Source organism: Tamandua tetradactyla, chromosome 24 (assembly GCF_023851605.1).
Source record: "Tamandua tetradactyla isolate mTamTet1 chromosome 24, mTamTet1.pri, whole genome shotgun sequence".
In the NCBI taxonomy this organism is placed as follows: Eukaryota; Metazoa; Chordata; class Mammalia; order Pilosa; family Myrmecophagidae; genus Tamandua; species Tamandua tetradactyla.
The window spans coordinates 9540165-9558731 of NC_135350.1; the positions used below are offsets into that span (position 1 = coordinate 9540165).

At 42.4% G+C, this 18567-nt stretch overlaps 1 protein-coding gene and 1 pseudogene across 1 annotated transcript in view; both read right to left on the reverse strand.

The window, feature by feature from the left end:
- Window positions 1-256, reverse strand: part of ANK2 (ankyrin 2) — a 767321-nt gene extending 767065 nt beyond the window's left edge. The window contains exon 1 of the mRNA XM_077142481.1: window positions 148-256. Within this exon, the coding sequence (XP_076998596.1) occupies window positions 148-219 (72 nt within the window). The 5' untranslated portion in view covers window positions 220-256. The remainder of the gene's footprint in view (window positions 1-147) is intronic.
- A 14809-nt stretch (window positions 257-15065) lies between these two features.
- Window positions 15066-18266, reverse strand: LOC143668442 (protein phosphatase Slingshot homolog 1-like; annotated as a pseudogene).
- Window positions 18267-18567: the final 301 nt, after the last annotated feature.

The window sequence follows — 18567 nt, forward strand, 5'->3', positions numbered from 1 at the left end:
GACCAGGCGATGGAGCCAAGTATGCCAGTGTTGGTCCCTCTTCTTGGTCAAGCTGTGTTGGGGGGGAGGGGGGCCCGAGGTCCCCGTCCTTGGGGGAGGCTGTGACAATGGGGCGAGGGCGCCCCTCCCCGCACTTGGTGCACCCACCTGACGAATACGCGGCGGGTTCGACGGGGTGGAGGCCCCGCCCTCCGGGGCCGGGGAGGTAGGAGAAGCCATCTTCCTGCTGCTCCGGGTTTCTTCCTCCTGTCACGCCCGCGCCTCCCGTGTCTCCTGCGTCTCCTCGGCGCGGGGCCTGCGTCCCGCGCGTCCCGGAATCGGTCGGAAGGCGCAGCGGACCCGCCCGGGTGCCCCGCCGCAGAGTGCCAGAGGCGGCTGCCCACCGGGGCTGGCCGGCGGGGAGTCCTGGCCAGCTGGGCTCGCCCCTTCGCGCGCTCACCTACCTCCCGACCGGGAGACTCGGGGCCATGGCGGGCGGCCTCGGGGCGCGACCTTGGCAGTCGGGCTGGGCGGGCGGCGGCTGCGCCCGGCTACCTCTCCTCAGCGCGGCGCGCGGCGCGTGTGACTGAATGTGCAAGTGGCGGGGCTTATTCTAGCGGCGCCGGGAGAAAGGAGGCTGCTTTTCTCGCTATTGCAGCTATCGCCAGGAGACCGATGAGCTCATGGACAGCTCCCAGAAATATGTCTATGTGCACCACTGGCTGCTGGAGTTAGGGAGGTGGGTGGGGATAAGGACGCTCCTCGGCGGGCGCTCCCGCATCACAGGCAGCAGACAGTCCCTCGGGGGGCCCGTCCAGTTCTTCTCTGCACGTCTCTACACTCGCTCTCAGCTGTTTCCATTCATACCAAACACGCGTTTCCTATTCACTCATTCTTCCCTCGGCATTGGATAGGCACCCACCCACCTCGAGTATCAACGCCTGCACATTCTTTGTTCTGCCAACCACTCCCTACTGATGGAGGAATTAATTTGTGGAGTAAACTTGGTGTGAAATGCCTCTGCTACTTCAATGAAGTGCCTTAAATAGTATGTTTTTTTACAAAGCTTGGGGCATTTCCCCTGTCCCTAACATCTGGGTTCTCCCTTCCCACTCTTCCTATCAGAAAGTACTATGAGAAAGCATCCTCCGTAAGTGAAGAGAGCTTGTGAAAGCCCCATCTTTACCAAGCCTGAGAGCACATTTTCTGTAGCCATGTGAACAACTTACCAGGCAGGAGCGGATATGCACACCTGTACCTGTGCAAGGGCTGAGTCCTGGATCCCAGGGAAATAGTTAAGAGCCACCATTGGGCTGAGTACATCACCTGCCAAAACCTAATCGTAATCTCTCTTCTTTGACTTATCTGCCCCATGAACGTGAGTATTTTTACAGCTTTTTACAAGTAAGAAGATGACTCTTAAGAGATTAATTGTTCCCTCTCTTATGAGTCATCAGTTTTCGTTTTCTCATGGCTCTCCATACAAACATACTTTCACTATAAAAAAAAATAAAAACTTCCCCTTTTCCCTTTACCTCAAGCTAGTATTCCCTTTCTCTACACCTCTTCTCAATAGGATCCTCTAAAAAGTTTCAGTAACTAATTCCTCTCTTCACATTTTGGGTGGAACCCACTGCGTACAGGCTGTCTTCCATACTCTCCACCAAATTTTCTTCTGATGAGGATCCCAGTGATGATGACCCCCAAATTGTGGGGGTCTAATGATTAATCTCAGTCCTCAGTTGGCCTGATCTCTAAGCATTTTTTGGAAAACAAAAATCACTCCCTTCTTCTTGAAAATATCTTCACTTGGCTTCTTGGGACACCATTATCCCTTACAACGGTAAATTTCGTGCGTCAGTTTGGCTTAGGTTATGGTGCCCCGATTGTTTGGCCAAGTACTAGCCTGCTTGTTTCTATGAGGTATTTCATAGGTCGGAGTTGCATCTATAATCAATTGATTGCAACTACAATCAACAAAGGAGATATCCCTTCTAAGCAGTTGGAGTTATCTCATCCAATCAGTTGAAGATCCTAAAAGCCAGAACTGAGGGATGCAGAGGTCAAAAGAAGATTTTCTTCCTCAATTGCAATATTGGCTCTTGCCAAGATTTCCAGAGAGTCAGCTTTTCCTGGGAAATTTGAATTAAGGATTTTAATATCAACTTTATAGGAATTTCCAGCAGGCAGCCTGTACTACCAAGTTGGGCTTGATGGTCTCATGAACCAATTCTTTGTAATAAGTCTCTCTTTGGTTCTGTTTCTCTGAAGAACCATGACTAAAACATCTCTCAATTCTCTTCTTTTGTCACTGGTTGTTTCTTCTCAGTCTCCTTTGCTAGCTCATTCCCATTTTCCAAACCTCTAAATTTTGGAATGCCAAATGGTCCTTTTCTTCTCTGTGTGTACTCATTCCATTATTGATAGCATACAGTTCTATAGCTTTCAATATAATCTATATAATGGTAACTTCCAAAGGTATATCCCCTTAAGTTACATACTCAGACTACCGGAAAGAATGGATACAAACAGACATTTGCACAGATATTCATAGTGGCATTAGTCACAATTGCCAAAAGATGGAAGCAACTCAAGTATCTGTTAGCTGATGAATGAACAAACAAAATGTGGTATATGCAGTCAATGGAATATTATTCAGCAGTAAAGAAGAAATGAAGGCATGAAGTATGCAATAGCATGGATGAAACTTGAGGACATTATGTTGAGTGAAATGTCAGATGCAAAAAGACAAATATCATATTATTTCATTAATATGGGCTAATTGTAATAAGTAAGTGCATAGAGTTAAAATCTAGAATATAGGTTACCAGGAGATGGGAATGAGGGTAGAAAATAGGAAACAGAAGCTTAATATGTGCAGAATTTTTATCTAGGTTGAATTTACATCTTTGGAAATGGATAGAGGTGACGGTAGCACATCATGGTGACTGTAATAAACACAACCGAATCACAGTGTGACTGTGGTTGGAAGGGAAACTTGGAGTTGTGCATGTCACTAGAAGGAAAGCTAGAAGATGAAGCATGGGACTGTACACCGAGAACTCTGTGTGGATGATAATGGTGACTAACAACATAAATATAAAAATATTATTTTATGAACTAAAACAAATGTACATAACCATTACAAGTAGTTAATTGAATGGTACATGGGAAAATGCAGCTGCTGAAAACTATGAATTATACTTAGCAGTGATATTTTAGTATTCTTTCAACAATGACAAATGTACCACCCCAATGCTAAGGCTCCATACTAAAAAGGATATAAGTGGTATGTGATGTTTTGGGTTTTTTTCTTTCTTTTTTTAAGTAATGAAAATGTTCTAAAATTGATTATGGTAATTAATGCACAACTATGTGATGAAACTGTGAACCACTGATTATACACTTAGGGTGGATTGTATGGTATATGAAGATATCTCAATAAAACTGCTTAAAAAAATTAAAAACCGTGAGATACCATTTCACACCCCCTAGAATGGCTACTATTAAAAAGACAGAACTGTACAAATAGAAACACTCATTCACTGTTGTTGGGAATGTAAAATGGTGCAACCACTGTGGAAGATAGTTTCACAGTTCCTTGAAAAGGTAGGTATCAAATTACCATATAATCCAGTGTGTTAGTTAGATTCAGTTGTCAATTTGGCCAGGTGAGCATACCTAGTCTTGTTGCTGCGGACATAAGCCAACGGTACGTGAACCTCACCTGTTGCCAATTACATCTGCAGTCAGCTAGGAGGCATGTCTGCTGCAATGAGTGATGTTTGACTTAATTGGCTGGTGCTTAAATGAGAGATTGCAACGTAGCACTGCTAAGCAGCTCAGCATCCCTCATCTCAACACTACCAGCTCAGCCCAGGCCCTTGGAGATGCAGAAAGAAGTCACCCCGGGGAAAGTTGTTGGAACCCAGGAGCCTGGAGAGAAGACCAGCAGAGACTATCCTGTGCCTTCCACATAAGAAAGAACCTCAGTGGAAAGTTAGCTGCCTTTCCTCTGAAGAACCAACAAAATAAATCCCCTTTTATTAAAAGCCAATCCGTCTCTGGTGTGTTGCATTCTGGCAGCTAGCAAACTAGAACATCCAGCTATTCTACTTCTTGCTATTTGAAAGCAGGGACTTAAAAAGATATTTGCATAGCAATGCTCACAGAGGCATTATTCACAATTACCAAAGATGGAAGCAACCCAAGTGTCCATCAACTGATGAATGGATAAACAAAATGTGGTTATACCCATACTACGGAATATTATACAGCCATAAAAAGGAATGAAGTTCTGATACATGTGACAACATAAATGAGCCTTGAAGACATCAGTTTGAGTGAAATAAGCCAGTATGACATCACTAATAGGAAATAATTAAAATAAGCAAACTCATGGAGTCAGAATCCAGAATATAGTTTACCAGGAATAGGGTGGGGTAGGGAATGGGGAGTTAATGCTTAAATTGTACAGAGTTTCTATTTGGGTTGATTATGAAGTTTTGGTAATGGTAGCACAATGTTATAAATATAATTAACAGCATTGAATTATTTATGAGAATGCACTTAAAATGAGAAATCTGGGGTTATATATACGTTACTAGAATAAAATTTTTAAAATTAATATTTTATTATAAAATCAAAACAACATACAAACATGAGCATTCTTAACATACAAACATTCCATGCATGGTGTACAATCAACGGCTCATAATATCATCACATAGTAGTATGTTCATCACCACGATAATTTTTTAGGATGTTTGCATCACTCCAGAAAAAGAGATAAAATGAAAAAAGACAAAACTCATACATACCGTACCCCTTACCCTTCCCTCTCATTGACCACTAGTATTTCCATCTACTGAATATTTTAACCTTTGTTCCCTCATTGTTTGTTTATTTTTTATTCATATTTTTACTCATCTGTCCATACCCTAGATACAGGGAACTTCAGACACAAGGTTTTCACAATCACACAGTCATATTGTAAACATTATATCTTCATACAATCATATTCAAGAAACAAGGCTACTGGAACACAGCTCTACACTTTCAGGTACTTCCCTTTAGTCACTCAAATACACTATTAACTGAAAAGGGATATCTATGTAATGCATAAGAATTACCTCCAGGATAAACTCTCAACTCTGAAATCTCTCAGCCATTGACACTTTATTTTTTTCTCATTTCTCTCTTCCCCTTTTTCATCAAGAAGGTCCTCTCAATCTTGGTATATAATGTGTTCTTGATATATAATCAATAATTCACATTATCATGTAGTTGTATATTCATCACCATGACCATTTTTTAGAACATTTGCATCAATTCAGAAAAAGAAATAAAAAGAAAAAACTCATACATATACCCCTTACCTCTCCTTTTCATTAATTGCTAGTATTTCCATCTACCCAACATATTTTAGCCTTTGTTTCCCCTATATTTTTTCTATACCCCTTACCACTCCCTTTCATTGATCACTAGCATTTCAATCTACTAAATTTGTTTTAACATTTGTTTCCCCTATTATTCATTTATTTATTTTTATATCCTAATTTTTTAATTTTTTAAAATATAACAACAAACACAAACATTCTTAACATACGATCATTCCATTCTACATATATAATCAGTAATTCACAATTACACACATCTATTTTCAAACATTTTAAGTTCAACCTCACTACACATTCTGATCATATTAGGTTAGCGTTCCCTTTTCTCTAGTGTCTATTTCTAGTATGCTATATTCTACATTTTAAGACTCTGAGATTACATGTTCTAGTTAATTCATATTAGTGAAATAATACAATATCTGTCCTTTTGTCTGACTTATTTTGCTCAGCATTATATCCTCAAGATTATCCATGTTGTCCCTTCATTTTGTCATTGCTGCATAATATTCCATCATATGTATATACCATGTTTTATTTATCCATTTACCTGTTGATGAATATTTGGATTGCTTCCATTTTTTGGCATTTGTGTACATTGCTACTTGGATTATTGGTGTGCAGATGTCTATTCATGTTCCTGCTTTCAGATTTTGTGAGTATATAACAAGTAGCAGAAATGCCAGGTCATATGGCAACTCAATATTTCATTTTCTGAGGAAACACCAAACTGTCTTCCACAGTGGCTGTACCATTTATGTTCCCACCAGCAGTGAATAATTGTTCCTATTTCTTCACATCCTCTCCAACATTTGCCGTTTCCTCTCTGTTTAATAGCAGCCATTCTTATAGATGTAAGATGATATCTCACTGTGGTTTTGACTTTCATTTCCTTAATAGCTAATGAAGATGAACATCTTTTCATATGCTTCTTAGCCATTTGTATTTCCTTTTAGGAGAAATGCCTATTCTTATCCTTTGCCCATATATAATTGGGTTGTCTGCCCTTTTATTGTTCAGCTGTAGGATTTCTTTATATACACTCGATAGCAAAACCTAATAAAATATATTAAAGTAATGTTTTTGATAGTAAAAGCACAACAAACAATAACAACAACCTGGAAATCATCTAAATGTTCTAGAAGAGGGAATTGAGTACATACCTAATGGAACTTCCACGTACTGAAATGTATAATTGATTGCTATTCAGCCATTCAAATATTTTAAGTAAATATTTCAAATATAGTAATCTCCATCATAAAAAAATCAAGTCTTTGACGTTTTTTTCCTTCTCATCCCCTTCCCAACCTTTTCCATAACTGGCTTTCTGAGCCTGTTTCCTTCTGCTTCCTATTTACTCTGTTTTCACCACTCTCAACTGCCCAGAAACCACCTTGACTGTGACTCTGGTCTGACACATGTTGAGTTCCATCTGTCCAGAATCCCCTCACTTCTCTTCTTCACTTAGCATCACATCGTTCATCCTACAAGACCCAATCATGAAAAAGCCTTTCCCTACTCTCTCAGATACACTAGTGTCTGTCCTCTGTGCCCGCACAGCACATTGTTACTTGCATCTAGGTGATTTGTCTGTTTACACAATTCCTCTCCAACCACACCAAGAGCTCTTCAGAGTTAAGACTTGGTTTTCTTTATTTCTGGATCCTCAGTACGTAGTACAGATCCTGGCTTTTAATAAATGCTCAATAAAGCTTGTGATTTAAAAGACGATCACAACTGGAAACAATAATGAACTATAGGCTATAAATACAGCTAGCTTACTGAATTTAAGTTTGGCCAAAATATGTGTGTGTGTATCTAAATGATTTAGAGAAAGCATGGGATCAAATACAAAGCAAAATAACTGCGTACTTCCTAAGTTATAATTCCTTGAAGACACTTAGCACTTCTCAAATTATATATGTCTTTTCTTTTTTTTTTTCCCTTTTCTTTTGGGGGGATGGGAGTTCTGTGTGCATGGTCTGGGAATTGAACCTGGGTCTCCTTTATGGAAGGTGAGCATTCTATCTCTGAACCACCCGTGCACCCTCAAGCTATATATATCTTATTTCCTCAAGGAGATTATAACTTCTTCAAGAATATTTCATATGATCTTTTATCTTTTTCAGATATGCAAAAATTAATATTATATACATTGTTCTAGTTTGCTAACTGCCAGAATGCAACACACCAGAGACGGATTGGCTTTTAACAAAAGGGGATTTATTTCATGAGTTCCTCAGAGGAAAGGCAGCTAACTTTCAACTGAGGTTCTTTCTTACATGGGAAGGCACAGAATGGTCTCTGCTGGCCTTCTCTCCAGGCCTCTGTGTTCCCACAACTGTCCCCGGGGTGATTTCTTTCTGCATCTCCAAAGGCCTGGGCTGAGCCGCGAGTGCTGAGATGAGATATGCTGAGCTGCTTGGGCTGTGCTACATTGAACTCTCTCATTTAAGCACCAGCCAATTAAGTCAAACATCATTCATTGCAGCAGGCACGCCTCCTAGCCGACTGCAGATGTAATCAGCAACAGATGAGGTTCACATACCATTGGCTCATGTCCACAGCAACAGAACTAGGTGCCTTCACCTGGCCAAGCTGACAACTGAATCTAACTACCACATACATCATACCATATTTAACAAATATTTTTAATATATAGATAAATAAGTTTTCAAACTTACAAAAACACGGGACCCTAACCTCTCAAATGTCTCCAATTAACTTTTTCTTTACATTTATTCAACAAATGTTTATTGAGTGACTACTATGTGCTCTGTGACAGGGATTCTCCAATGACCAAAGCAGATGTGTCGGCCCACACAAAGACTCCAATTTAGCAGCCAAAGAAGGAGTTCAGAAAAAAAAGCTAATTCTCTTCATAAGTAATGTATCAGTCACCAAATACCACATTACTGCATAAAAAGCATGTACCAAAAGTCAGTGTCTTACAACAACAGACATTCATTTTTTGCTCATGAGTACCTAGCTCAGCAGGGTGGGGCTCACCTTGGGTCTGCTGCGAGCAACAGATCAGCGTAATGGTTTGTTGATCTTGGATAGAATCTCTCAGGCCTCCAGGGTGGCTGACTGTGATCTGCTCCACAGGTATCATCTCCAGCAGGCTAACCTGGGCCCATGACAATCACTTGACTTGTGGAGTTGGTGGTCACTCTCTTCTTCAGAACCTGATTCAATTCCAGGCCACTGACAGCTGCTCCTTAACATTTCTGACACAACTGTTAAGTTCTTCAGTAATGGGGCTAGAGCTGATTTCTTTTCAGGTACCAACAAATTCAGTTTTTTCCACCATGATCAAGGGTGATTTGTCCCAGGAATGTGTAACAGTGCTTTAATATAAGAATACCAAGTATCGTAATAAGCCACCTGCTCCAGGCCCCGCTGGCAGGTTGCTGTCTGTTCTGCCCTCACCAAGGACCAGCACTCCAGGACCTGGGTCCTTCCTTTAAGCCCTCAGAACCTTTTATAGACCTCTCTGCTCATACTTTCCTCTTTCAGCTCCTAGGTAGTCGTTGTCCAAATCCCGACATTCTCGTTCCACAGGAGCTGGTTTCGGGTTCTTTCTGGGATGAAATCTCAGGAGATCTTGAGGATGTTGAATCGATTCACCCAGGGAATCAGAAAGGGATTTGTTTTCGTGGGCTAGAGTTGGGGGAGAGGATTGGTGGGTGGAGGGGGGTTGGGAGGAGCTGGGGTGAGAGAGTGTTGCTAAGATGGGTTCCAATCAGCTCTTTTTTTTTCAATTTATTAAACATAACAACATACAAACACCAACATTCTTACCATATGATCATTCCACTCTTGATATATAATCAATAACACAATATCATCACATAGTTGTATATTCATCATCATGATGATTTCTTAGAACATTTGCATCAATTCAGAAAAAGAAATAAAGAGAAAACAGAAAAAAAATTCATACATACCATACCCCTTACCCCTCCCTTTCATTGATCACTAGCATTTCAATCTACTGAATTTATTTTAACATTTGTTCCCTCTATTATTTATTTATTTTTAATCCATATGTTTTACTCGTCTGTCGATAAGGTAGGTAAAAGGAGCATCAGACACAAGGTTTTCACAACCACACAGCTGCAGTGCAAAATCTATATCATTATACAATCGTCTTCAAGAAACATGGCTATTGGAACACAGCTCCACATTTTCAGGCAGTTCCCTCCAGCCTCTCCATTACATCTTCACTAACAAGGTGATATCTATTTAATGTGTAAGAATAACCTCCAGGATAACCTCTCTACTCTGTTTAGAATCTCTCAGCCATTGACACTTTATTTTGTCTCATTTCGCTCTTCCCCCTTTTGGTCGAGAAGATTTTCTCAGTCCCTTGGTGCTGAGTCCCAGCTCGTTCCAGGATTTCAGTCCCTTGTTGCCAGGAAGGTGCACACCCCTGGGAGTTATGTCCAATGTAGAGAAGGGGAGGGCAGTGAGTTTGCTTGTCATGTTGGCTGAGAGAGGCCACATCTGAGCAACAAAGGATGTTCTTTTGGAGGTGATTCTTGGGCCTAATTTTAAGTAGGCTTACCCTGTCCTTTGCAGGGTTAAGTTTCATATGTACAACCCCCAAGATTGGGGGCTCAGCCTATTGCTTTGGTTGTCCCCACTGCTTGTGAGAATATCAAGAATTCTCCACTTGGGGAAGTTGAATTTCCCTCCTACTCAAGTTTCCATGTACTATGGTGTTCAATTAAGCTGTCCATATAAGTTGTGTTAGAAAATGCACTAGTCAAAATATACATTTTGTACCAAATAAACATTTTTTGCTTTAGCCTTACACATAAGTTAAAGTTTTAAAATATTAATTACCATCTATTTTCAACACTCTGCAGTATTGACATTCCTTTGTTCTTCTTCATGCAAAAACATTTTTAAATTTGTACATTCAGTCACTATCATTATACACTCTAGGCATTCCTAGCTCATACCATCTCAGTCTTTATTATCTATCTTCCAATTAGCTCTTGATCCCTATCTCATAGCAGAAATTCATCATCATCTTTGCTAAAATAGGTAGCTATTTTTGCAGGTCAAAAAGTTAAGGACAAGGCAATGATGGCTCAGCAGGCAGAGCTCTCGCCTGCCACACTGGAGACCCAGGTTCAATTCCCAGTGCCCGCCCATGCAAAAAAAAAAGTTAAGGACACACATTTGGTTTCATTGATTTGACTTTGAGTTTGGACCCTGTTATTAATAATCTGTGATGTTGGGCTAGTTACCTGCCTAATCCTCTAGGTTTCTGTGTTCGCGGGGAGCGTCTAAATTGGATAGAAAGCACATATTTTGTCTGGGCTTTCAGTAGGTGCCAATAAATGTTGTGTTATTTTTTCCTTAATCTGAAGTGCCCATATTTAGAATTACTCTTTCATTTATAGGTTCACAAAGTGCTTTTACATCTGTCACTCACATTTGATCTTCACAACTACTGTGTGAAGTCGCAGGACAGTATGATGCTTATGTTATAGATAAAGAAAATGAGATCCAAAGAAGTTTATAACTATTACTCAAGCCGCACAGCCAGTAAGTGCTGTTTTCTCATTACCTGCCTAACACTCTCTCTGCTGTTTTTTTGTTTGATTGGTTTTTTATTTGTTTGTTTTGTTTTGTAAACTACGGACTTTACTTAATATTGGTCCATCAATTGTAACAAATATCCCACACTAATGCAAAATGGCAAAATGTTAACAGGGAAAACTGTGTGAGGGGGTATAAGAGAGTTCCGTGCTTTCTGCATGATTTTCTGTAAATCCACAACTGCTCAAAAGTAAAAATATAAAACAAAAAAAATTCCCCTCTTGAATTTCTTGTGAGCCTTCAAAGTGGTCTTGTTTTTCTTTCTCGTTACAATCCCAGTGTGTCTCACGACTGCTGGAACCTTTCTGATACATCTGAGCTTCTTAGTCTTATCTTTGGAAAACTTCTATGACTTTCCACTCCTTCTAAGATGTAAATCTTTTTTAAAAAGATTTAGAAGTCCAATTCACTAAATTTACTTTGTGTTCATGCAATGTTCTAAGAATCACTGACTTGTTTCTAATCAAGTTTTTTTTTTCTTTTATAACCTCTTAAAGTTGTTAAAGCTTTAAACTTTTAAATTGGAATCATCCAGAAGGTAAGGGTTTAGGAAAAATAATCCTCCAACACTTCAATTTTAAGATTCCTTTTGTCAAGTAAAAAGCCTCTTTGCTGTTTAGGAGGTTATTTTTCAATTACAAAGATTATCTCTGCCTCCCCATGCTTTTAGAAATTTTTGTATTCCTCTATTCAATCTTGGCTGCCACAATCAGATATCCAGAAAGCACAGGAATCTTTTTACCATGCATCTATAGTGGAAACCTTGGCAGAAGACATTAACTGCTCCAGGTTACCAGAGCACTTTATTAAAACTTATAGGTGTTTTCTAAATCTGAATAGAAAAACATTTTCTTTTTAACTTTGAGGCTTGATTTCCCTCTGCCTGCCTTTTCCCTATTTGCTCAAATTCAATTTATAGTCATGAAAAATGCTGAATCAACTTCCTAAGAAACTGTGGGTCTCCCACTAATGTGCCATTACTAGACTTCTTCTGATGTTTATCAAGGACGGCCTTCTAGAGGATCAAATATATGTGATTTGAAATGATCAATGGAACACAAACGTCAGGCATCATTACCCTCAGCATACCACCTGGCCGCAGTGTTTGTGCTTAATTTATAGGCATTCTCTCCTCCTTTACCTCTTCCTATACCTGGGAATGGAGTTAAGGATTTACACTTATTCATAAAGGAAAGATAATGTTTTGTTTTTCTTTTTTCAAAGATTTCTTTCTTTCTTTTTTCACTTTTTCTTGTTTATTGTGAAATATACATACAAAAAAGCAAAGATTTCAAAGCATATTGTAACAATAGTTAGAGAACAGATTTCAGAGTTTGGTATGGGTTACAGTTCCACAATTTTACGTTTTTCCCTCTAGCTGCTCCAGGACACTGGAGACTAAAGAAATATTGATATAATGATTCAGTAGTCATACTCATTTGTTAAGTCCCATCTTCACTAACTCCACCTTCTCCTTGATCTTTCTCCCAAGTTTTAGGTGTATTTGGCTATACCCATTCTAACTTTTTCATGTTGGGAAGGGCTGTAGATTAATATGGAATAGGGGGTTGGAACTAGTTGGTGTTCTGGAGAGGCCAGCCCCTTTGGGTTTCAGGACTTATCTGGCCTAGGAAGTTTTTTGTTCTTTGTGTTTTTTTTTGTTTTTTTTTTTTTTTAAGAGAGAGAGGGAGTAAGTGAGAAAGAAGGGAGGGAGCAGAAAGGTTATTTTTATTTTATTAGTTTTTGTTTGTTTGTTTGTTTTTTACATGGGCTGGGGCCGGGAATCGAACCGGGGTCCTCCGGCATGGCAGGCAAGCACTCTTGCCCGCTGAGCCACCGCGGCCCGCCCCTTCTTTGTGTTTTTTAAGCACAAGTATGTTTGTATGGAGATCCATGAGAAATGGAAAGTTGATGGTTCATAAGAGAGGGAAAATTAATCTCTTAAGAGTCATCTTCTTATTTGTAAAAAGCCATAAAAACACCCACCTCCATGGGGCAGCTAAGCCAAAGAAGAGAGATTACAATCAGGTTTTGGCAGGTGATGTCCTCAGCCCAATGTTGGCTCTTAACTATGTCCCTGGGATCCAGGACTCAGTCCTTGCACAGGTACAGGTCTGCATACCCGCCCGTGCCTGATAAGTTGTTCACATGGCTACAGAAAATGTGCTCTCAGTCTTGGTAAGGATGGGGCTGTCATAGCTCTCTTCACTTATGGAGGATGCTTTCTCATAGTACTTTCCGATAGGAAGAGTGGGAAGGGAGAACCTAGATGTTAGGGACAGGGGAAATGCCCCAAGCCTTGTAAAAAAAATACTCTTTAAGGCACTTCATTGAAGTAGCAAAGACATTTCACAGCACATTTACTCCATAAATTAATTCCTCCTACCAGTAGGGAGTGGTTAGCAGAACAAAGAATGTGTAGGCGTTAAGACTAGAGGTGGGTGGGTGCCTATCCAATGCCAAGGGGAGAATATGTGAATAGGAAAGTGTTTGGTATGAATGGAAACAGCTGAGAGCAAGTGTAGAGATGGGCAGAAAAAGTAATCATAGAGCATGGAGCTTTTATAGAATCTCAGATAGACCTCCAAGGCATTCTTAAGGGTTGACAGGAATGGTTTGGGTTGGGATTTGGCAAACCGTGGTAAACAGCAATAACTAGCTGTAGCCTGTGTAAGAGTGACTGCCAGAATAGCCTCTCGACTCTGTTTGAATTCTGTTAGCCACTGATACCTTATCTGTTACACTTCTTTTCCCCCTTTTGGTCAGGCAAGCATTATTGATCCCATGGGACCAGGGCCAGGCTCATTATTGAGTCATGTTCCATGTTGTCAGGGAGACTTTTGCCCCTGGATATCACATCCTACATAGTGGGGGAGGGTAATGAGTTGGGCTTAGAGAGAGTGAGGACTCATCTGAGCAACAAAAGAGGTCCTCCAGAAGTAACTCTTAGGCATACCTATAGGTAGACTTAGGTTCTCTGCTACAGAAATAAGCTTCGCAAGAGTAAGCCTTGAGATCAAGGGCTTGGCCCATTGACTTGGGAGTTGCAAATGTCTAAGACAGTATCAGATGTTTCCCTGGTGGTAAAGCTTAGTAGTTTCATATTTTTTTCCCCATCCCTCAAGGGACCCCACCAAAACTTCTTCTTATTTTTTCCCCCTAGGGTTCAGCAAACTTTATTTGTAAAGGCCAGATAGTAAATATCTTTAGCTTTGCAGTTTATATATGGCCTCTACTGCATATTAATTTTATTAATTCTTTTTATAATATCTTAAAATTCACAAACCACTCTTAGCTCACAGAGCTGCATCCTATAATGCGATGGCCCCCAAATTAAACCTTTCTGCCTATCTACCGAGTTCTTTCTCTCTCTCTCAAAAATATTTTGACACTCTCCTCAGTGACTGACACTAGATTCGTCCCTTGCATCCAGCCGGGTGCAAGAGCGACTCTTTGAGCTCACTGGATTCTCACAGAGGCTGCCCGTAGAGCTGAGGCACCGACTGCAGAAACCTCCTTTACCCTATCATGGCCTCTAGGAAGAATCGGAGAGAAATGGGAAGGGACATTTCCACTTTGGGAAGGGGTGCCTGTAAACATCTGTGAAGCTTTCAACAGTCTCCTATCTCTTAGAGAAGGTCCGGCCAGGTTGCTCTTGAAGAGGGACTGATAGTCTCTCACTTCTGAAATCTCTTTTTCCTCCCCCAAATGCAAACAGAAGACCTAACGCACCTGTGTGCCTGGCAGGGCGACCCGTCTCAGAACCCTGGGCCCTGCCACACCCCAGTGCTTCTGGGACCTAAACCCAACATCGCTCAGTTCAGCAACAGATGAGGCTCAATAACGCTTTGTGGTTCCTTCCCCCAAACTGAGGGCGATTTAAACTTCACCATTAGCAACAACTGAGAACATTGCATATACGTTCCCCCAACCTGTCCCTGGTACTGGCCAAACACATACGGCCCAGCTGTAACAATAAAACCAGGAGGAAGACCTCATTGCCACCGCTGATGCCACACAGCAGTCAGTTCAACAACAGCATCCAGTACCTTCATCTGACTTCACCTAACAGTTTTAGGTTGCAATGGGGTTCCTTGCTGTTGAGTGGGACTTATGTAGGAGGGAAGAAGAGTCAGCGATGGTTGACAGGTCAGCCTCACTGGACAGGTCTTCTGTCAAGAAGTTGAGACTTCCAAGCTTGGCAAGAGAGTGTGAGCACTTCAGCTGGGAGGAGACAGTAAGGCTGGCCAGCTGGAGTCAGGTCTCAATCTCTTGCATCTGCTGCTTCACCAGGCCTGGTTTCCCTCAGATGCTGTGGATGCTGTCACCACTGGAGCAGTGGGTCAAGTTGGAGCTCATGGAAAATGAGGTGGGAGTGCAGCAGATGGTCTTCTGGAAATCTTTTGAGAAATTGCTGGTGTGATCCAGGCTGCAAAGAAAGGTAGTGGAGCTCTTGAGAGGGGCTCCTTCCAAGGGGGTGGCTGGGGGTGGGAGGGCAGCCTCTGATTTCTCATCACTCCTGACTTGGCTAGGTAAGACTGGGGGGCCCAATTGATAGAAAGGGGCCAGATCCTGGTTTTCGTAGGTGTTGCTGGCCTCTAGCGTGGTGGTGATGCCCTCTCTGAAGGGTGATGCCATATCTGCTGGCCTACTCTTTAATATTTCTAGCTCTTTGGTGTACTTGCAGACTAAGCTTAGCTTTTGCAGCTGAATGATAGATTCTTGGTGCTGCATCAAATAGATGTTGGCTGTAGGTTTATCAGATTCTTTACTGAACAGAAGCTGCAGGTCCTTAGCTGGCTTCGGGTCTTTCTTGGCAAGCTCTTCTTTTTTTCACTACCTCCTTGCTGGGAGGGTTTTTATCACAGTGAGAACTCTTCAAAAGGAAGGACTTTGGCAGGACTCTTTTGGTCTCTCTGGAAGGTTCCATAAGGCTAGCTGGTGGCTCTGGGGCAGTCTCAGAGCCAGAGTCAGAGGTACTGATGTCTGGCCTCCTGGAGAGCTTTGGTAGGTTCAGAGGTCAGCTTCGCCAGGCTCGGGACCTGCTGGACATGTGGGCCATGGGGAAGGTGGTGGAATGCAGGTGGTGGGATCTCACACTGCTCCCCAAAGGGCTCAGAAGCCCTGCTGGTCATTGGGTACATACAGTTAGCACAGGACTTGTAGGAAGGCTTCACTTTAAGGATACCCAAAATGGCATCATGTTCAAAGTCCTCCACACAGCTCCTGTTGCTGCTGTCATTGTTTAGGTTTTTCCCTGTTGAGCAGGTTTTCATTGAGCTGGGCTGGGGCAGTCCCTACCTCCCTGCCTGCGGACTCCCCTCCCTTTCCCTCTCCTCCACCTGGGGCAAGGGGCTGCTATGGGCTTTTGGGACCCCAAACACTTGCTTCTTCTTCACTTCCTTCTCACAGAGTCCAGGACCTTCCTGAGGCTGGCTGGCTGGCTGGCTTGTGTGCCTCTGCTGACTCAGCAGCTTCCACCAGCAGGGCAACCTTTTAAGATCCTCCAGCTGGACCAAGCGACCAGCTTCATGGATGGGGGAATGCGGGATGTGGTAGAGTCACTGGAAGCAGCACAGGGCCCTGTAGACTGGGAAGCCAGGGTGGACAACATTGTCTGAGCCAGGCAGCTGGGCTTCCAGGGCACCATCCAGGGTCTCTGGCAAGAAGTCTCTGGGCCCTGCAGGGTCATCCACAGCCTGCTGGAGCTGAAGTCTGACTGCTGGCGCCACAACTTGTTGTGCCGTTGTTTGCTTGCATCCAAGATGTCTTCATTATCAGATAACTGCCTCATAAATTCACGTTAGGGCACGTGATGCTACACTTTTGCTACATGTCATTATCTACTTTTTGCAGAGGCCAGCCAGATTCCTTCATCGCATAAGCTATAATGATTGATGCGGATTGACTGACACCCATTTTGCAATGTAGCAGGCACTTAGAGTGATTCTTCTTCACTTTGCTTATAAAGGGATAAGCTTCATTCCAGTGGGCCAGCAAATCTGTTGTCTCTTCACCATAGACTCTGATATTCTGATATGCAAATAAGCCAGGAAAAAAATTATCTATTTCTGTAGTTAATTTAAAATGTAGTCAACCCCTCAGCCCTCCAGTTCTTCTAGATTGGATGCATTTCATTCAGAGCTGAAGTAAAGATGATCAAAGATGGAGAAAGGAGGGCTTGTCCATCTGTCCCAAGATAAGGAGCATCTCCTTGTCTGTGAATTCCTTGGATTCTTTCAAGTTACAGTTCATTTGTTTCTCTAATTCATGACATATTTCTTTGGAGGTCACATTTTCCAGATCCTGGCTCATCATGATGCTTCAGAGTTTGGCTTTGATGAAGCACTCAGTTCTTTCCCCTTCAGTTGGCTTGTCGACGTACAGTGCAGGGAGTCTGGCTGGGTGGACTCCAGGTCCTGCACTCGTCGATGCAGCTCTGCTGGGAGCTGATGTAGTTCTCATAGTGGGTGGCTCAGACCAGAGCCACCGGGGAAGTAGTTTTGCCTTCGAGCCACTTCACAGGCTTTGTAAAGGACCTGCAGTGCAGACCTGCTGCCTGCAGGAGAGTTCTGAGTAACTTTCAGTGTCCCAGAGGAAAATGTAACTCTTCTCTTCGGATGTCAACAGATCTCTCCTGAGTCCTTTTCAGATGATTCAAAATAGACTGCTGTGTTGTGCTGATTAAATGTGTACTCTGCACCCATCCACAGAAGAGGGAGGCTCTAGGATGAGCCTGTTTAGACAAGCACGTGGCCTGGATGGATAGGGCTTGCCGATGTGAACCTTCCTGCTGTGCTCATGCTGAATCCACCATCTCCATCAAAGTGGATTTTTGTGCCATCCACAGTTAAAGTACCATCCCAATGGTACAGCTCTTACTTTGCTTACTGGAAAAGTCAACTTCCAGCAACATGTTCTCTTCTGTATCCTGGCGCACACTCTGTACACCATGTACCAGAGTTGGTCCATCCAGGTACTTTCTAAGCACACCGCCAGCTTGATTCTATCTTCACAACACAAAAGGTTGATCATTACTTGAAGCTGTTGGGGCAAGTCACCTGCATGCTTTGGGGAATGCTAGAGACGCCACTGGACTTGGGTGCTGTTTCCCTGTTGTAAGAAGATGGCTGCTGCTTTCCCCATGAAAACATTCTTGCTTAAGCTGAGGTTTAACTTTAGATCTTCGTCGCTGCCAGCCTGCAACTCACAGTTGCTGGCCCAGGAAGGGGTGGCACTGGGTGTAGGCAGGTGCTTTAGGGCCACCAGGGTCATGGCTGCCAGACAGCAGAGCAGGGACATAGAGCCACCGTGGTGGGCCCACGCCCCTCCCCTGACTGTACCCCCTTTCCCTCCCCCCGCTTCAGTACTTCTTAACCATCTGCTCAGCATACTCTGGGCACATCGGAACACTATATTAAGCTATTCAGAACTACAAGCCCTCATTCCCATTATGGGCTCCATGTATTTGGGTTGTTTAAATGACCCATCCAGACAAGTTGAGGGAAATATAGTTTCAGCGCAGTGCAATTGGCATCTTCGGTGGGATTTGTAGTCTAAATGCTCTAAACCTATC